The 21,360-nt window shown below is 43.6% G+C and overlaps 2 protein-coding genes across 3 annotated transcripts in view; one reads left to right on the forward strand and one right to left on the reverse strand.

Annotated features, from left to right (window-relative positions):
• Positions 1-1,883, reverse strand: part of jkamp (jnk1/mapk8 associated membrane protein) — a 26,047-nt gene extending 24,164 nt beyond the window's left edge. Inside the window, exon 1 of the mRNA XM_070879133.1 lies at positions 1,739-1,883. Coding sequence (XP_070735234.1) covers positions 1,739-1,742 — 4 coding nt within the window. The 5' untranslated portion in view covers positions 1,743-1,883. The remainder of the gene's footprint in view (positions 1-1,738) is intronic.
• On the forward strand, positions 1,767-19,137 carry LOC139263289 (trans-L-3-hydroxyproline dehydratase). 2 transcript variants are annotated; one of them, XM_070879132.1, is made up of 5 exons: positions 1,767-1,842; positions 6,908-7,077; positions 14,608-14,730; positions 15,412-15,549; positions 18,156-19,137. In XM_070879132.1, exons 1-5 carry the CDS (start codon positions 1,839-1,841, stop codon positions 18,279-18,281), a joined length of 561 nt encoding a protein of 186 aa, XP_070735233.1. In that variant the 5' UTR covers positions 1,767-1,838; the 3' UTR covers positions 18,282-19,137. The 2 variants fall into 2 exon arrangements, with proteins under 2 accessions (XP_070735233.1, XP_070735232.1); XM_070879131.1 differs by lacking the exon at positions 1,767-1,842 and adding an exon at positions 1,875-2,688.
• The last annotated feature ends 2,223 nt before the right edge of the window (positions 19,138-21,360 follow it).

Genomic DNA, 21,360 nt, shown 5'->3' on the forward strand with positions numbered 1-21,360 from the left:
TCTTTTACTACGAGATCATTTATTAATCCTGCCTCATTACACAGTACCAGATCTAAGATAGCCTGCTCCCTGGCTGGTTCCGCAACGTACTGTTCAAGGAAACTATCCCGAATTCACTATGAACTCCTCTTCAAGCCTACCCTGGCCAAATCATAGAATTACAGCACGGAAGGCCCATCGAGTCCATGCTGGTTCTTAGCAAGAGCACTTCAGCTAGTCCCACTCCCTCACCCTTTCTCCATGACCCTGCAATATTTTTTCTTTCAGATACTTATCCCACTCCCTTTTGAAAGCCATGATTAAGTCTGCCTCCAAAATCCTTTCAGGCAATGCATTCCAGATCCTAACAACTTGCTGCATAAAAAGGTTTTTCTTATGTCACCTTTGGTTCTTTTGCAATCACCTTAAATCTGTGTCCTCTGGTTCTCGACCCTTCTGCCAATGGGAACAGTTTCTCTCTATCTGTTCAGACCCTTCATGAATTTGAACACCTCTATCAAATCTCCTCTCAATCTTCTCCGCTCTAAGGAGAACAACCCCAGCTTCTCCAGTCTAGCCACCTAACTGAAGTCCCTCATCCTTGGAATCATTCTCATAAATCTTTTCTGCATCCTCTCCAAGACCTTCACATCCTTCCTAAAATACAGTGCCCAGAATTGGATACAATACTCCAGTTGAGGCCAAACCAGTGTTATATACAGGTTCATCATAATTGCCACGTTTCTGTACTCTATACCTCTATTTGTGAAGCCCAGGATCCTGTAAGCTTTTTTTTTTTAATTGCTTTCTCAACTTGCCCTGCCACCTTCAACAATTTGTGCACATATACTCCTAGGTCTCTCTCTGTTCATGCACCGACTTTAGGATTGTACCCTTTAGCTTATATTTCCTCTCCTTATTCTTTCTACCAAAATGTATCACTTCGCATTTTTCTGTGTTAAATTTCATCTGCCACGTGTCTGCCTATTTCACCAGCCTGTCTATGTCCTCTTGAAGTCTATCACTAGCCTCCTTGCTGTTCACTATACTTCCAAGTTTTGTGTCATCTGCAAATTTTGAAATTATGCCCTGTACACCACATCCAAATCATTAATATACATCAAGAAAAGCAGTGGTCCTAGAACCGACCCCAGGGGAACACACCTTCGTCCAGACTGAAAAACAACCATTCACCACTACTATTTCCTGTTATTAGCCAAATTTGTATCTATGCTGCCACTATCCCTTTTATTCCATGGGCTTCAACTTTGCTGGCAAGCCTATTATGTGGCACCTTGTCAAACACCTTTTGGAAATCCATGTCCACCACATCAACTGCATTGCCCTCATCAACCCTCTCATCAAAAACTCGATCAAGTTAAACACATTTTGCCTTTAACAAATCCGTGCTGGCTTTCAATTATTATTTAAGTCTTATAAGTTCCCTTTGGTTTGTGGTTAAGTTAGTTGAGCCCCTTTAAAAGGGGGGGGGGCACTTTTGTTTGGTTTTAGGATGGTGAAACTGGGGAAACCCATTGTCTCCTTATGGATTATTTTAGAAACGAATACAATTTAAGGGCATTTCCCCATCCAACCCCTGCATTTTAGACATTGGCTTATTTGTCCTTTCTCCATAACCCGCCTTCCTGGTCAGGACAGAAGCAGGTGACAGGCGGCCGGCACATGATGCACATCTCCGGGTAATCGCGCCTGCCGCACGACAACAAGCAGCTGGTGAAGGACCGACAGGCCGCCTTACCCATAGTGAGATCCAGCGGCCGCAGCTCCTCACACACTCCGGCTTGGCAAACCCCAGGCTCCTCACCCCCTGCAAACCCCGGCCTTCTCACCGGAACACAATGAGTGAGTCTCACCGCCCCTTCCGGTGATGGCGGTGTTGACCTTTGCCCTTTCACCGCGAACCTTCGAAAGTCAGCCGATCGCGGGCCCGCTCCGTTACCCCCGAGCCAGCTCCGGGACCCTCCTAGCCCACTCCGGGACCCCCTAAGCCGGCTCCGTTATCCCCGGGACCCCCCAAGCCGGCTCCGTTACCCCCGGGACCCCCCAAGCCGGCGCCGTTGCCCCCGGGACCCCCCAAGCCGTTGCCCCGGGCCCCCCCCCAAGCCGGCGCCGTTACCCCCGGGACCCCCCAAGCCGGCGCCGTTACCCCCGGGACCCCCCAAGCCGGCGCCGTTGCCCCCGGGCCCGCGCCGTTACCCCCAGGGCTGATGGATTTGCGGCGAGCACCGCCGAGTGACGGCACCGTGCTGTCAGTGCTGGACATGCACACGGGTGGCGAGCCGCTGCGGATCGTGACCGGCGGCTTCCCTGCCGTCCCGGCGGGCGACATCCTCAGCAAACGGCGCTACGTGCGCGACCGGCTGGACGGGCTGCGGCGGCGGCTGCTGTTGGAGCCCCGTGGCCATGCCGACATGTACGGCGTGCTGCTGGTGGGCTCGGAGCGGCCCGACGTGCACCTCGGCGCCCTCTTCATGCACAACCAGGGCTACAGCACCATGTGTGGCCATGCCGTGCTGGCGCTCGGCCGCTTTGCCCTGGATTACGGCCTGATCGCCGAGCCCAGTTCTCCCGAGACCCAGGTCAACATCCACTGCCCCTGCGGCCTGGTCCGGGCTTTCGTGCAGTACAACCAGGGCAAGAGCGGCCGCGTCCGTTTCCACAGTGTGCCCGCCTTCGTCTTCGCTGCAGGTGGGAGTGCCGGGTCGAACTGTGGAGCTAGTTCTGGTGCACGGGGATATTATCAGCGCCCACAGCTTTTGCATAGGCTCATTAGTTGCTTTTTAATGTCACAGAGTGAGCCACAATGGCCGGATACTCACATCTATGATCATCCCATTTGCCACTTTTACTATCCCTTCTCGACCTGTCTGCAACCTTGGACACTGTTGACCACTCCATCCTCCTCCAATGCCACTCCACCATTGTCCAGCTGGGTGGGACTGCACTTGTCCAGATCAATTCTTATTTATCTAATCGTAGCCAGAGACTCAACTGTTGCTCCCGCGCTGTCATCTCTGGTGTCCCTCAAGGATCTATCCTTGGCCCCTTTGTACTTCTCGTCTACGTGCTGCCCCTCGGCGACATCATCCAAAAACACAGCATCCGTTTTCACATGTACGCCGACGCCCAGCCCTACCTCACCACCACCTTTCTTGACCCCTCTACTGTCTCTAAATTGTCAAACTGCTTGACTGACATGCAGTACTGGATGAGCAGAAATTTCCTCCAACTAAATATTGGGAAGACTGAAGCCATTGTCTTCGTTCCGTAGCCACTGACTCCATTCCTCTCCCTAGCAACTGTCTGAGACTGAACCAGATTGTTTGCAACCTTGGTGTCACATTTGACCCTGAAATGAATTGCCGACCACATATCCGTGCCATTACTAAGACCGCCTATTTCTAACTCCATAATATCGCCCAACTCTACCTCTGCCTCAGCTCATCTACTGTTCAAACCCTCATCCATGCCTTTGTTACCTCAAGACTTGACTATTCCAGTGCACTCCTGGCTGGCCTCTCACATTCTAACTTCCATAAACTTGAGGTCATCCAAAACTTTGCTGCCCTTGTCCTAACTCGCATTAAATCCCATTCATTCCTCACCCCTGTGCTCGCTGATCTACATTCATCATTATAGGCAGTCCCTCGGAATCGAGGAAGACTTGCTTCCACTCTTAGAATGAGTCTTTAGGTGGCTGAACAGTCCAATGCAAGAGCCACAGTCCCTGCCACAGGTGGACAGACAGTCGTTGAGGGTAAGGGGTGGGTGGGACAGGTTTACCACGCACTTCTTCCGCTGCCTGCGCTTGTTTTCTGCATGCACTCGACGATGAGACTCAAGGCGCTCAACGCCATCCCGGATGCACTTCCTCCACTCGGGGCGGTCTTTGACCAGGGACTCCCAGGTGTTGGTGGGGATGCTGCACTTTATCAGGGAGGCTTTGAGGGTGGCCTTGTAAAGTTTCCTCTGTCCACCCTTGCCTCATTTGCCATGAAGGCGTTCCGAGTAGAACGCTTGCTTTGGGAGTCTCGTGTCTGGCATGCGGACAATGTGGCCTGCCCAGCAGAGCTGATCAAGTGTGGTCAATGCTTCAATGCTGGGGATGTTGGCCTGGTCTAGAATGCTAATGTTGGTGCGTTTGTCCTCCCAGGGGATTTGTAGGATCTTGCGGAGGCATCGTTGATGGTATTTCTCCAGCAACTTGAGTTGTCTACATGGTCCATGCCTCTGAGCCATACAGGAGGACGGGTATTACTACAGCCCTGTTGACCTTGAGCTTGGTGGTAGATTTGAGCACCTCCCGGTTAAGCAACGGCTCGATATTAAAATTCTCATCCTTGTTTTCAAATCCCTCCATTGCCTCGCCCCTCCCCATCTCTGTAATCTCTGTGTTGCCCAAAACTCACTGTAGGTTTGTAGACAGTTTACTCGGTGGGTATTTAGTCAGTACAGTCGCAGCAATTTGGTGGGACTTCGAGTATTGAAAGAGTCGTCGACAAACATTGCATTTAAGCCAAATAAAATTTATTTCCCAAAGTAGAATTAAAGTACAAACAATGTATAAAATAGCACATAAGCCTCAGCACTTGCGCTCGTATTACCCGTTAACAGAGGTGATCAATATCTGCCACTGGTGTCCTGCTTTAAGCTCCTTTTCTTAAGGTCCGGCTTCTCTCGTGTCCTGCTTTAAGCTCCCAGCTTAAGGACCAGCTTCTCTCGAGAGTGGTTCTTAGGTTCTCACTGCCTAGGTGGGATTTCCCCTCCTCGTTTATACTATTCTATAGTCTGTCCCATCTCTTTGATTACACATGCATCTGCCCTGATGCTTAGTTTATTCTAAACTTTATTTTCCATGATGAGTTTATAATTGTTACTGTCTATGCTAAGGAAGGATTGACTAAACTTCAGTTTCACTTGATAATTCATTTCTATATTCAAGGCACCTTAACCTTACTCTCGGGTCTTCCCATCTTCTGTTGCCATAGCCTGCATATTTTTACACTCCTCTAGCCCCACAAATCCAATAGGGAATTCAGAAAAAACTTCTTTACCCAGAGTGGTGAGAATGTGGAATTCGCTACTACAGAAAGTGGTTGAAGCAAATAGCATAGATGCTTTTAAGGGGAAGCTAGACAAGCATATGAGGCAGAAGGAAATAGATTATGCTTATAGATTTAGATGAGAAAAGACAGGAGGAGGCTCGAGTGGAGCACAAACGACGGCATGGATTGATTGGGCCAAATAGCCTGTATCTGTGCCTAATATCCTTTGGAACCATCCGAGATAATCTGCGCTCCTCAAATTCTGGCCTCTTGAGCATCCCCGATTTTAATCGCTCCACCATTGGTGTCTGTGCTTTCAGCAGTAAAGGCCCTAAGCTCTGGAATTCCCTCCCTAAACCTTTCCAGCTCTACCTCTCTTAAGACGCTCCTTAAAACCTACCTTTGATCAAGCTTTTGGTCATCTGCCCTAATAGCTTCCTGTGTGGCTTAGTGTCAAGTTTTGTTTTTTAACAGTCCTGTGAAGCTCCATGGGACATTTTGTTATACATTTACTAGCTATATAAATGCAAGTTGTTGAAGGTACCTGAAAACATTTCAACCTTGTCTATTGCACAGGTAAGGATAGGATGTTCACGGCACCTCTTCTTCCTGTTCGTTTGTTTGATTGTGCTCCACCATTCCCAACTGGCTGTGGTGGGGCTACCTAGATTTTCTCCGCCCCGGTTGTTGTTTGACCATTTAGTACTTTCTGTAGCCTGTTGCTTTTAGTGTTGAGTGCAGTTAACTGTATTGTAGCTTCACTATGTTAGTACCTCATTCTCAAAGAGAGTGTTTGAAGACCAAGACCTCAAATCTGGCACCAAGCTTATGGTCTACAGGGCAGTAGTGATACCTGCCCTCCTATATGGCACAGAGACGTGGACCATATACAATAGGCACCTCAAAGCGCTAGAGAAGTACCACCAGCGCTACCTCCACAAGATCCTGCAAATCCACTGGGAGGATAGATGCACCATCAGTGTTCTCGCTCAGGCCAACATCCTCAACATCGAAGCACTGACCACACTCGACCAGCTCCATTGGGCAGTCCACATCGTCCACATGCCTGACATGAGACTCCCAAAGCAAGCACTCTACTCTGAACTCCTACATGGCAAGTGAGCCCTAGGAGGGCAGAGGAAACATTTCAAGGACACCCTGAAAGCCTCCTTGATAAAGTGCAACACCTTCACCGGCATCTGGGAATCCCTGGCCCAAGACTGCCCTAAATGGAGGAAGAGCATCCGGGAGGGCGTTGAGCACCTCGAGTCTCGTCGGCGAAAGCATGCAGAAATCAAGCACAGACAGCGGAAGGAGCATGCGGCAAACCAGACTTCCCACCCACCCTTTCCTTCAGGTCCCACCTGTGACAGAGACTGTAATTCCCATATTGGACTATACAGCCACCTGAGAACTCACTTTTAGAGTGGAAGCAAGTCTTCCTCGATTTCGAGGGACTACCTATGATGATGATGACCTTATTCTAAGCTATTTCTACTCCTAGCACACTGGTCGGCCCTCCCCATTGTAGCTGGGTTGATCTCCTGGCTTGAAGATTGGTGCACAAATTTCCAGTCATTAATTTTAAATGGTTGACAATTGTGGGTAACCTGTGCCCAAATTTCTATATATGGTGCTAAATGATGAGGATCCAAGTCACGAGCACAAACTCAGGCAATTAGTTTCTTTAATAAAGCAAAATGTCCTCAGGCATTGAAAATGGTCATTTACGGTATTTCTCTAGGGGTTCCACAAGTCTCTTGATAGTACAGCGATAGACAGGCAGAAACCTGTATAAGTTTAGGGCCCTTATATAGATGTGTACCTAGAATATACAGTACTAATTTACTAGTCTTTTTCAGATGTTACTGTTGATGTACCAGGACATGGGAAGATTGTGGTGGATGTTGCATATGGAGGTGCCTTTTATGCCTTCGTGAATGCAGATCGTTTTGGTTTGGATGTTTGTTCCTCCAGGACCCGAGACCTTGTAGATGCAGCAGTAGTTGTAACTAATGCTGTGAAAGCACAGGTACGTAAAGAAGCCAAATACTGTACTGATTAATCAGTGGTCATACAGCAAGCAAGTACATCAACTTGCCACAATCTAATCGCAAATTACTGAGACTTTTTTTCCCCCTAAGAGCCTGGGAAAATGTGCAGATGTGAATACCATCTGGAAGTGCGGCCAAGTTTTCTTTTTTGCACAAATTCAACTTTTATAATTGATAATTCTCTATATACAAGAACCCTATTTGCTTTTTCATGGTCTTTTCATGATCTTTTCTACCTGTGCTCTCATCTTTAAAGATCTATGTATCTGCTCTCGTATCTATTGCTCCTAAAAATCTTAACTATACCATTTCACTTTTCTCTGCACTGAACTACATCTCTCATTTGTCTGCCTGCTCTGCTGACCTGTCTAGGTAACCTTGCCCTCTAATTTGGTAACATCAGACTTGATAGGAAAGCTCTTGATGTCTCAAATTATGACGGCCATCTGGCAATTAAATTGTGACAGGTCACTACCCATACCCAATTGTAATCAGAGTCTGGTCCTACACAAGTTAATATACCCTCTTTTCAAATCACATGCATTTAAGTCTGCACTTTTGGTGACTCTGGGTTCAGCATGCTAATTAGTGAGATCCGGGCACTGGTTGCCAATCACCCCTGTTTGGACAAGCAGTTCTTAGAACACCACCTTTGTTTGCTGCCTAAAGTAGATTCCCATTTTCATCTGTCACTTCCAATTGGATTTAGAATGTCATTTCCACTGAATGTCCATAGAACTCTGGAAATTTATATGAACTGTATCAAATCGCTGGATGCAACAATTGTGTTTTATGTGGTCTTGTGGCCTGAAACATGTCCATCAATAGCATGTAAAAACCCAACAAATGTAATAACCTCTTAACATGTACCAAGCACTACTGTTCACAGATTATAATAATTTTGGTAGATCAGTCCTGGTGGGAAGGATCGCTACCTTCCCCCAAGAGTCGTCTTCCTCCTTAGTCTCCAGGATTGTATGGAAGATATTGAATGGAGAAGAAAGATTACCTACCTCGTGTGATTTTCTTCATTGTTAAAAATGATATAGAGGACATATATACTACTTTGTTTAGTTTACTTCTGGTCAAATGAATAAGATGTTTATACAGTGGGTAACCGAGCGAATTGGTGTCACCCAATGTCAGTGCATACCAATGTTACTAGGAGGCATTGTCCACCAAATAGTTTGCCCAGAATTCACTCTCTCTCAACTCTAGTCTGTGTGGAGGAGATCTTGGGCTAGACTTTCCACTAGGGGGACATTGCCAGAAAAAATGGGCCTTGTTCCAGCGATGTAGGATGTCTCAGCCTTACTGATCGCTGGTACACGGCCCCTTTTTTTTGCGATTTTCCACTCGGCCTTAGCCCGCGATGTGGAATGGGCGGTGAATTTTAGGCGAAAACGGAAGTCCAAAAAAAAAAGCTTCTCTAGCAATGGCCTTGTGCGCATGTGAGGTTTTATTGGCCAATTTTTTTTACCGTGTTTTAGGAGGTCAGGGGTCATCACACATGCTCAGAAGGCACAGGGAGGGTCAGAGAGAGAGTGCTGATCGAGAGGGAGGAGAAAGCTGGGGAGAAGAATTGTTTATTGTTGGGTTTCGTGGTGTAAAAGCCAATATAAATCTCACTTTAATAATCTAAAATATTTATAATCTAATAAATCAGAATGTCGCAGGAGTTTGAAGCCGAAAGGAAAAGGTCAAAAGCCTTTAGTGATGAGGCGAATGAGGCCCTTGTCAGTGAGGTGCATACAAGGTGGGCAGACCTTACACGGGGTTTGCATGGGAAACCTCCACCCCGTGCAGATAGAAACATTTGGCAGGAGATTGCAGCCGTGGTGACTTCTTCATCCCTTGAGGCGAGGTCACCTGACCAGTGCCGAAAAAGGTGGAATAGCTCGGTGGCAGCAGCGAGAGTAAGTTACTTTTTATATTTAAAATGTTATATTTAATATTCTAATGATGCATGCAAATGTTGATTAGAACATTGATTTTCATGTATTGAATTTCAGTTTGTCATTCTTAAATGTATTCATTAATTAAGCCATGCTAACAGTAAGTTGCATTTTCCATTGCAAAAACATTTCAGTGATGCATGCAAATTTTAAATCATCTCCTGCATTGCATTTAACTTTGTTATTCTTAAATGTTTTATTAGCAAGTCCATTAGCTTATGCCATGCCGTGCTTTCTTCTTGTTTGCAGAAGAAGACATCAATCAACTGGGCAGAGCAGAGGGCGACGGGGCGCAGCTCTGCTCAACTTCAACCCTTGAGTGAAATTGAGGAGCGTGCGGTCACGCTGGTGGGAATTAAAAGTCGTTCAGTCACCACCCGTGGTCTGGCCGAACCCAGCCTCGAGTCTTGTGAGTAATGTGTACTGTGTATTGTGTGAAACAGTATGAAAAACATTTTTTAAAACTTAAATAAGTAACGCATGTAATGTCCTGTAATTATAATGTAATATGCAATATACTGGAGATGTACTGTTGATATAATAATGATGTCATGTCTGGCCAGGAAGCCCGGGTGCAGCCCTTGTGCATAAGGAGCTTAGGATATAGCCGCTACAACTTAATGGGGTATTGAAAAGTATTGATATGTGACGTCCATTGGGAATGATCACCGTCCTGTTCTAATAAGTTCTTCAAAAATGTCATATGTGTTTTTAAAGCCAACCAGAGAAGCGCGTGTCACTGCAGATTACCATTGCACCACCACTAACCACCTCGAAGTATGAAGAGGAGGAACCTCATTACTCGAGGGAGTCCATAGAGGAAGAATATACCTTTCCTCACCTCCTGGCAGAGGACAAGGAGGAGGAGAGGGATGAGGATCAAGATATAAATCCAGAGCTGCTGGAATCTGCAATTGTTGTGGGGAGGGGATAAGCCTGCGGCCATCTGCATTGATACTGAAGAGGCACCGGGACTAAGCGGTGTTGATTAGGCAATGACAAGGCGCAATATATTGCGAACACCGACCCAACGGAGGTCGGGTCAGCGAGGTGAGCAATCGCCTACTGTAGAAGGGCAGACGAAGTGCTTGATTTCTCTCTGTAGGGATTGGTCGCGATCTTATCCAGGGGTTCCATGAGTTCTCCACGAACTGGAGCCAGTTCAACTTCTCCAACTGGTTTACCGTGCAAATGGAGTTAGCACAGCAGACCTTGGAGGGCATTCGAGAGCAGACCGCCGCAACAAATGCCCTTCGACATGCGTTCCTGGCTGGACACGGCGCTGCACTCCAAGGTGTCATGTCAGCTCAGAGTGCGACCCCTAGCACTCAAGCGAGTACGGAGGATACAGTTCCTCCTGACTCGGAAGACGAGGCTCAGATTTCGCCTTCCGCTCCGTCACCACCACCATGGCAGAAAGTCTTGTCATTGCCAGCTCCATGTCAGCTTCATACTGATCTGCAAAGACCAAAATGGGAAGGCGGTATTAAAACATGGGGGGTTAGAGGACCTGGAGGGAAACGTGGCCGCAGGTAGGGAGGAGGGGTTTGGTTGTTTGTTCAAGTTACATGTTAAATTTTTTACAGTTCTTGCGTTCATTGTTGTTTGGGGTGGGGTGGGGAGGGTGGGGGTGGGGGTGAGAGGGTGTTTGTAAAATATTTTTACAAATTCATTATGTTAAATAAAATATTTTATTGAGTTAAACAATTGCTGTGCATTCTCTTATCGTTACGTTAAGCATAACATATTTACAGTTCTGCATTCGTTCATTCTTTTATTTTATTTTAACATGAGTTTACTTAAAATAAGCATTAGTGGATGCATAAGAAATAGTGGATGCATTGGTGATCATTTTCCAACAGTCTATCGACTCTGGATCAATTCTGATGGACTGGAGGGTAGCTAATGTAACACTACTGTTTAAAAAAGGAGGGCGAGAGAAAACAGGTAATTATAGACCAGTTAGCCTGACATCAGTAGTGGGGAAAATGTTGGAATCAATTATTAAAGATGAAATAGCAGCGCATTTGGAAAGCAGTGACAGGATTGGTCCAAGTCAGCATGGATTTCTGAAAGGGAAATCATGCTTGACAAATCTTCTGGAATTTTTTGAGGATGTAACTAGTAGAGTGGACAAGGGCAAACCAGTGGATGTGGTGTATTTGGACTTTCAAAAGGCTTTTGACAAGATCCCACACAAGAGATTGGTGTGCAAAATTAAAGCACATGGTATTGGGGGTGATATACTGACGTAGATAGAGAACTGGTTGGCAGACAGGAAGCAGAGAGTCGGGATAAACGGGTCCTTTTCAGAATGGCAGGCAGTGACTAGTGGAATGCTGCAGGACTCAGTGCTGGGATCCCAGCTCTTTACAATATACATTAATGGTTTAGATGAAGGAATTGAGTGTAATATCTTCAAGTTTGCAGATGACACAAAACTGGATGGCGGTGTGAGCTGTGAGGAGGACGTTAAAAGGCTGCGGGGTGACTTGGACAGGTTAGGTGAGTGGGCAAATGCATGGCAGATGCACTATAATGTGGATAAATGTGAGGTTATCCACTTTGGGGGCAAAAACACAAAGGCAAAATATTATCTGAATGGCGGCAGATTAGGAAAGGGGGATGTGCAATGAGACCTAGGTGTCATGGTTCATCAGTCATTGAAAGTTGGCATGCAGGTACAGCAGGTGGTGAAGAAGGCAAATGGTATGTTGGCCTTCATAGCTAGGGGATTTGAGCATAGGAGCAGGGAGGTCTTACTGCAGTTGTACAGGGCCTTGGTGAGGCCTCACCTGGAATATTGTGTTCAGTTTTGGTCTCCTAATCTGAGGAAGGATGTACTTGCTATTGAAAGAGTGCAGCAAAGGTTCACCAGACTGATTCCAGGGATAGTGGGACTGACATATGAGGAGAGACTGGATCAACTGGGCCTTTATACACTGGAGTTTAAAGGTTGAGAGGGAATCTCATAGAAATTTACAAGATTCTGATGGGACTGGACAGGTTAGATGCGAGAAGAATGTTCCCGATGTTAGGGAAGTCCAGAACCAGGGGACACAGTCTTAGGATAAGGAGTAGGCCATTTAGGATTGAGATGAGGAGAAACTTCTTCACTCAGAGAGTTGTTAACCTGTGGAATTCCCTACCGCAGAGAGTTGTTGATGCCAGTTCATTGGATATATTCAAGAGGGAGTTAGATATGGCCCTTACGGCTAAAGGGATCAAGGGGTATGGAGAGAAAGCAGGAAAGGGGTACTGAGGGAATGGTCAGCCATGATCTTATTGAATGGTGGTGCAGGCTCGAAGGGCCGAATGGCCTACTCCTGCACCTATTTTCTATGTTTCTAATGCATATGCATATGCCAGGCCAGTGCAGACAAGGCAAAAACGTAACTCAACGCAAATGAAACTTTTGCTTAACTGTAACTTTAAATGAAAATGTAACTATCTACAATGTAAGTTCATGCAAAGCATTCATAAATGAGCTGCTGACGCAACAGCTTAGCTGCCGTGTCACTGTCACTGCATACTGGTCTTCGGGGGTGGGGGGGTGCGCGGCGGGCGGTGGGCGGGTGGTAACATGGATACATTGCAAGGCTGATTGCCCTCCCCTAGGTCCTCACCAGCCTCCACTTCCGCATGTCCCTCCTCTTGCTCCTCGCTGGCTGGCTCTTCCGTCTCCCCTCCTTCTGGAGGTGGACCTGCAGCCAAGTCTGGCATTAGTTGTCCTCTCCTTCTTTTAGCTAGGTTATGCAGCATATAACACACCACAATAAATTCAGCGACCTGGTTAGGATGGTACTGTAGGCCGCCGCCAGAATGGTCGAGGCATCTGAAGCGCTGCTTTAAGACTCCAATTGCCTTTTCAACTATGTTGCGTGTCGCTATGTGGCTTTCATTGTAACGTTTCTCTGCTTCAGTGATGGGATTACGCAGTGGGGTCATCAGCCACCTGGCAAGGCCATATTCCTTATCCCCTAGCATCCAACTGTGACCAACTGGCTGATTGAGAAACAAGTCAGGGATAGCACTCTCATGTAGGATGTGAGCATCATGGATGCTGCCAGGAAATGTAGCATTTACTGTCATGATTATTTGGTTGTGGTCGACAACAAACTGCACATTCAGGGAGTGGAATCCCTTTCTGTTACGAAACACTTCCGCATTCTTTAAAGGGGCTTTCAGGGCGATGTGCATGCAGTCTATTGCTCCCTGCACGTCGGGGAAGTCTGCTATTCTTGAGAACCTCAAAGCCCTCGCGGTCTGTGCCTCCCTGGTCATCAGGAAGCTTATAAAGTCCATCCTGTGAGCGTAAAGGGCTTCAGTCACCTGCCGAATGCAGCAGTGTGTGGCGTGCTGAGAGATATGACAGATGTCGCCAACTGAAGCTTGAAAGGATCCTGATGCATAGAAAGCTAGGGCTGCAGTAACTTTCACCTCAACAGAGAGTGTGGTTCTGATGGTGCTGGAAGGCTGCAGATCCCCTTGATGAGCTGGCAAATCTCATCGATGACTTCCTTCCGGAATTGCAGCCTGCTAAGACACGCGTTTTCAGACGTTTAGGTACGATTGCGTTTCTTTGTAGCTTCGTTGGCTGTGCATTCGCCTCCTCTGTCTCTGTCCACGCCTTACTCTGCCACCTCCTCGATTGATCTTTTCAGAAACCAGCTTGTGAGCAGTTACGAGTAATGGCGCAGAAAGCATAAGCCCCATCACTATCAACAATTACTTTCACTTTATTAAACTACTCTCCCTACTACTCTCTCTACACCAACCACAGCCTAACACTGTATACCAGTCAGTCTAATAGACCCCAACAATAACAATATCAATAATTGTTTTCACTTACTATAAATGCACTTTTCACAAAAAAATGCCTATCCACTAAGCTACTATCAGTACATTTATATATGTTAATATTCTGAGTTGATCTATATAAATAACTCACAACTATCTAGCTAGTTTTTTTCAGTTGCCTCCACCATTCCTCCAATCTTCAAAATAGCGTCTGTAGTGCCCATTTCATTCTGTAAAGCCTGGGAAAAGCAACTATTTCTCAGCAATGTTTTCGGCCTTCTATCAGTCCAGCGAAGTGCCGGGGATGTGCCGAAAGTTGGAATGGGCCTTGTGTCGGCGATCAGTTCGGCGAAGTGAACCGAAACTTGGGGGCTTATTTTTTCCGGCGATGTTTTTGGCCTAGTTTCCACTTTTTACTCAAAATGGGCAATAGTGGTCCGTTTTGAGCGATATATGGGCCATAAATGGGCGATGTGAAGTGGAAAGTCTAGCCCATAATTTCAAAGAAATCTACCCTGCCAGGTAATTTTTTTTTTTGTTTTAACAGTAGTTCAATGATGTTCATGCCAAATAGTTTACATAGTACAAGTTCTACTAACAGTTGTTAGTTCACAGTTTGAGATTCTGATGGACACTTAAATATGAAAATAAGTAACTATTAAAACAGACTGTCTGCTGGTATGTACCAGAAGCAACTACTGCTACTGATCCGATAAGTTAATATCAAACCCTGCTCAGCAATAACTTTTACAGGTTAAACTCCACCACCCTGACAGTGAAGATCTTGCCTTCCTCTACGGCACTATATTAATTGATGGGAAAGATGCATTTTCTGAAGAACCAACAGCAAATATCTGTGTTTTTGCAGATGCTCAGGTAAGAAAAAGGAACAGTGATTTGTAAACTTTGTTATAATAAATCTAACAATACAGGTGTTTGAACAGTTCTTGAAGTGTATACATTGGATGATCTTTAGTGATTTAATCTAGCCAATCTACACTGCATAATTAAAGTGACAAAATAATCTGCTCAGAAATTCAGTGCTAGAGATTCTCAGTCAGACTTGTTTTTAAGACATAACAATTTACAATGAACTTTATTGATTCACGTGTACATTACATCCCTATGTTGTATAATTAAAGGGGAAAGGAAGTACTCCCTGTTGACGATGAATTGATGAACTCAGTAGAAATTTCTGACAATTTTGAAAATGTCTTGTTTTCCTGCTGTCAGGCGGTCTTTCTTGCAGGCGGCTCCAGTGAAATCCATCATAGGGAAAATTCCCATGTGCACTAGAGCAGCTCCATTGCAAACACAAAAGGGCCACAGTTTAGCAGGACTGAGTGCCATCTGGGCAACAGTTGGAACTCTCACCTCTTGCAATGTCCTCTTGATCATGATTTGATACTTTTCAAATTCCCAAAACCAAAATATTCTGCTCATCCGTACTGTTAATTTTTAAGCTGAGAGAAAATTTAATATTCAATGACTAAGTTCAAATATAATACATATACAAAAAACAATTCTAGACATTTTTGTTTAACTTGTCTTGAGTAGGTCGACAGAAGTCCCTGTGGCTCAGGTGTGACAGCTCGTATTGCACTGCAGTACCAGAAAGGATTGATTCTACTGAATCAGACCAGGACATTTCAGAGTGGTCCAACAAGCTCGCTCTTCACAGCAAAAGCTGTAGAGGTGATTGACAAATGATGAATATTGTTGCTTTTTGAACACCTAACATTGCAGCACATTTTGACCCACATCGTAGCAACATTTAGATTTCTACTAAATCTTTGCTAGTAGCTATTTAAAAGACAAGAGCCAGTTATCTATAATGAGTATATCTGGAAACTATAGCATATATTCACACTTATTCTAAGATATACGTGGTATAGAAAATAATGGTTATTGGAAATTCAGTTTTTTAATTGCTTATGTAAATTGCTTCTTTAATATTCCTAAATGTTTCAATTGTTTTAAAAAAGACATAACTTCAAGTCTATGATCCCCAAATCACTTAAATCTAAGGAAGGTATTTTTCGTCATTATAAAGTTAAAGTTAATCTTTTATAAAATGATCTAATTTATCAAGACAGTAAAGTAAAAGGAATTTTGCAACAATGTGGTGCTCACAGGAAGACTCGTGCCATTTCAGCTGCGCAGTCAGTGCAAAATCACTTAAAAAGTTTCCCATTGCACTAATGGGAAACTTTTTCAATTTTATTTTTTCTAAATGTCAGTAGAGAGTCAATTCAACTATCCTCTCGGCTTTTTACTAAAATTTTAATTTAACCAGAATTTAGTCATCAGTACACAGAGCTCCTTTCATCAAGTAGAGAATTATGTAGAGTGAACAGTATAACTTGGGTCTGTCCATTCCATTTTACTTAAAACAGGTACCAGTCTTAAACCAATATCTGCAATATACTGCCCAGAAATGCATTTGGACAAAGACTACACTTTTTTATGTTAATTCCTTGTGCCTGGTGTGCTTCACTACGTTTCAGTTTACATGATTAGGATAAGGCAGAAAAAATTGAGAGATGAATGCTACTAATGCTCACCAACTAGTCCTTAAAAGTGTCTCAAAACTTCTAGTAAATGATAATTTTGACAGTACGAACATATTGGCAGTGTATGGGGCAATCAAACACCTAAGTGACAATGTGAATCAGACTACTTGCATAAGTCCAGCACCTTGGGAAAGCCAGCTGCTGCATTAACATTTTGGAATATTTTCCTAATTTTATCAAAGCAGCTGTCATCTGCTTATAAATTTTATGCAGTTGTCGGGCAGTAAATGAGCCAAAAATTAAAGACGTGCTCCTATCCGTTTGAATGTTAATAGCAAGCCTCTGCTCATCTGCAAACTCTGTCCTAAAATTCTGCTTAAAGTAAAACATTTTGTTTTACAGTTGAAATTTTGTGCACTGTTGGTTGCTCAGGTTAAGACTACAGAAGTACAGGATGATGGCCCCTACATGTACATTGGCTTTCTGATGTAGTGCCTCATTGAAGAAATAAAGCTATCACATTCCTTCAGTTCTTCAATGCTTGCTGCTAATGTTTGGACTTAATATTGAAGGGAAAATGGTGATAGTGGCTGGTTACTCTCCTAACCGGTACATTCACAATGCACAGAAAGAGACAGGAAAAATTGTGGGTTATTCTCTTGCATGCACAACAAATTTAGAAAAGAACTGCAGTTAAATGCGCACAAATTAATATTTCACCAATACATGAAATAAATGTTTTGCCTTTCTATAAAGACCCTAAATGTTTTCTTCAAGATAGTCTTCACATTTTAATGGCCTGGATTTTGCATTAATAAGTGAGACTAACAGCTTCTTTTAAAGAATCTTTGCCAATTCTTCCACAGAAAGAATTTGGAAATTATACATTAAAATGGTTTGCACAGGCTTAAAGTTCTCCTGTAAAAGCGGTTTACACAGGCTTAAACTACTTCTTGCTGCAGCCAATGAGACCATAAGTCATTTGGTATCTCATTTCAGACTTCCTGTAAACTTGCATACCTATTATTATTGGGATGACCCTATTCATAAATAAGCAGTTCAGTTTAGCACAAGATCTTGTAATGGAGAAAAGGGTCAGACAGATTCCCATTTGAGAGGTCGAGTCAGCCCAGAAAGAGGCAGTCAGCTTTTAGGGATACAGCTGACCAAAAAAAGTTAAGTGAGCCTGCTAATGGAGATCGATGGTGATATTTCATTTGCTGTGAGGAGTGAGACAGACCAAATTATAGTGTGGTGAGAATTATTACAAATATTTCTCTGTTTGTTCACTAACAATTGCAAAATAAATTAATTTGTGGATCTGCATTTGGCACGCCTCCTTGAAGTGTGAAATAGTCTGCATTTGAAAAATTAGAGAAGCACACTTGAATGCACATGTGAAAGACACAATATCCAATTCAGATTACAATGTAAGGCATGGGGTCTTCTCATGGGAGTGACCTGCACTGCTGAACCTCAGAATATCTAAACAATTGTAAGCAGAGTATTAGGTTCAGAAACACATAATAATTATTTCTAACGTTAACAGTTTCAAATTAATCTAGGACAAGTAACTAACAAAAATATATTTGTTAAAGCTAGTCAAAACAAAAGCACTTACTGTGATGGTTATCAGAATTACTCTGTCTATATAATATTAAAAGTTTTGCATATAGCACATACTTCAGCAACACTTTCCTCTTCACATTTTTGTGATAATAGCTATATTGTTATCCTCCAACTGACCATGAACAACAAGGCTGCTAAAAATCTGTAACTTTTTTTCAGGAAACAATATGTGGTGATTACCAAGCTGTTATAGTAGAAGTATCAGGACAAGCACATTACACAGGAACGGCAAATTTTTATGTGGAAGATGACGACAGTCTGAAAGATGGATTTCTTCTCCGATAAAATATGAAAAAAAATTCTACCATTTGTACTTAAAGATCAAACTCTTATTTTAATAATGTTGAAGTCCTAAATCTACTTTCTTAAAGTGCAATTTAGCATTCTTTATATGAATCTTACTATCTCAAGGGCATTTTATTACAAATTATTCTTGTATAATTTTACATCATGTATGTGCTTAGTAATCAGTTAGATCATGTTCAAATATTTGATGTACATCAATTTAGAACCAAATGTTAAGTAACGATTTTAAAAATGTGTATCTTACACCAGAAATGTTTCATACTGAGTAATCTAAACTGATATTTCAATCAACACCATGTGCTTTTCCTTTGGTTATTAGAGCATTCTGCAATATTAATTGTAAGGACAGTATAAGCTGGCAAGAGTGTGAGTCTGCAGAATATTTCTACTCCAATTGAATCACAATACACTTACTGTTATTGAAGATATTATGAACCTTAGAATATGTATTGCAAATTTTAGAACCTATAAAGTCAAATATCACTACAATAATGTCAAAAGTGGTATTCCCATACATAGAAAAGACTTTCCAACTACATTTTGCTGCTGGAAAGCTAAATTTGGTGCTGAAGAAAGTAATTACAAGAGTTACTTGAAATTTGTATTCTATGCATGTGACAAATTGCATTTTTGTATAATTAACTTAATGTAAACATTCTGGATTTTACCGTTTGTAAAATCAGATTTTGATTTTATATATCCTAATTGTATAATTCTAAAGCAACTTTGATAAGACTATTACTGGCAAATCTGGCCAATCTACATTACAAAGTTGTGTGTATATCATGTTTCATTTTTAAAAAGCAAGTGGAGACCAATAAAGTACATTGTCCTACCTTAGTGTGCATTTAGTTTTGATTTGCAACAATTTTTGTTTGATAACGCTCGTGTGAAGCTCCTTGGGACTTTTACTACATTAAAGGCGCAAGTTGCTGCTCCTGATAACTTCACAGCAATCCATACAGGAAGTGCATCGATAAATATTGGGTGAAGACAGTATTAGTCCCAGCTGCGATGTCTTCCACAGTTCATAGAAAATAGGTGCAGGAGTAGGCCATTCGACTCTTCGAGCCTGCACCACCATTCAATAAGATCATGGCTGATCGTTCACCTCAGTACCCCTTTCCTGCTTTCTAGCCATACCCCTTGATCCCTTTAGCTGTAAGGGCCATATCTAACTCTCTCTTGAATATATCCAATGAACTGGCATCAACAACTCTCTGCGGTAGGGAATTCCACAGGTTAACAACTCTGAGTGAAGAAGTTTCTCCTCATCTCAGTCCTAAATGGCTTACCCCTTATCCTTAGACTAAGTCCCCTGGTTCTGAACTTCCCCAACATCGGGAACATTCTTCCTGCATCTAACCTGTCCAGTCCCGTCAGAATTTTATATGTTTCTATGAGATCCCCTCTCATTCTTCTAAACTCCAGTGAATACAGGCCCAGTCGATCCAGTCTCTCCTCATATGTCAGTCCTGCCATCCCGGGAATCAGTCTGGTGAACCTTCGCTGCACTCCCTCAATAGCAAGAACATCCTCAGATTAGGAGACCAAAACTGAACACAATATTCCAGGTGAGGCCTCACCAAAGCCCTGTAGAATTGCAGTAAGACCTCCCTGCTCCTATACTCAAATCCCCTAACTGTGAAGGCCAACATATCATTTGCCTTCTTCACCGCTTGCTGTACCTGCATGCCAACTTTCAATGACTGATGTACCATGGCACCCAGGTCTCGTTGCACCTCCCCTTTTCCTAATCTGCCGCCATTCAGATAATATTCTGCCTTCGTGTTTTTGCCACCAAAGTGGATAACCTCACATTTATCCATATTATATTGTATCTGCCATGCGTTTGCCCACTCACCTAACCTGTCCAAGTCACCCTGCAGCCTCTTGGCGTCCTTACAGCTCACACCGCCACCCAGCTTAGTGTCATCTGCAAACTTGGAGATATTACACTCAATTCCTTCATCTAAATCATTAATGTATATTGTAAATAGCTGGGGTCCCAGCACTGAGCCCTGTGGCACCCCACTAGTGACTGCCTGCTATTCTGAAAAGGACCCGTTTATCCCGACTCTCTGCTTCCTGTCTGCCAACGAGTTCTCTATCCACGTCAGTACATTACCCCCCAATACCATGTGCTTTAATTTTGCACACCAAACTCTTGTGTGGGATCTTGTCAAAAGCCTTTTGAAAGTCCAAATACACCGCATCCACTGGTTCTCCCTTGTCCACTCTACCAGTTACATCCTCAAAAAAATTCTAGATGATTTGTCAAGCATGATTTCCCTTTCATAAATCCATGCTGACTTGGACCGATCCTGTCATCACTTTCCAAATGCGCTGCTATTTCATCTTTAATAATTGATTCCAACATTTTCCCCACTACTGATGTCTGGCTAACCGGTCTATAATTACCCGTTTTCTCTCTCACCCCTTTCTTAAAAAGTATTGTTACATTAGCTACCCTCCAGTCCATAGGAACTGATCCAGAGTCGATAAACTGTTAGAAAATGATCACCAATGCATCCACTATTTCTAGGGCCACTTCCTTAAGTACTCTCGGATGCAGACTATCAGGCCCCGGGGATTTATTGGCCTTCAATCCCATCAATTTCTCCAACACAATTTCCCGCCTAATAAGGATTTCCTTCAGTTCCTCCTTCTCACTAGACCCTCGGTCCCCTAGTATTTCCGGAAGGTTAACTGTGTCTTCCTTCGTGAAGACAGAACCAAAGTATTTGTTCAACTGGTCTGCTATTTCTTTGTTCCTCCTTATAAATTCTGACTGCAAGGGATCTACGTTTGGCTTCACTAATCCTTTTCTCTTCACATATCTAAAGAAGCTTTTGCAGTCGGTTTTTATGCTCCCAGCAAGCTTCCTCTCATACTCTATTTTCCCCCTCCTAATTAAACCCTTTGTCCTCCTCTGCTGAATTATAAAATTCTCCCAGTCTTCAGGTTTGCTGCTTTTTCTGGCCAATTTATATGCCTCTTCCTTGGACATAACATTATCCTTAATTTCCCTTGTTAGCCACGGTTGAGCCACCTTCCC

This window comes from Pristiophorus japonicus, chromosome 4 (assembly GCF_044704955.1).
Source record: "Pristiophorus japonicus isolate sPriJap1 chromosome 4, sPriJap1.hap1, whole genome shotgun sequence".
NCBI classification, from domain to species: Eukaryota; Metazoa; Chordata; class Chondrichthyes; family Pristiophoridae; genus Pristiophorus; species Pristiophorus japonicus.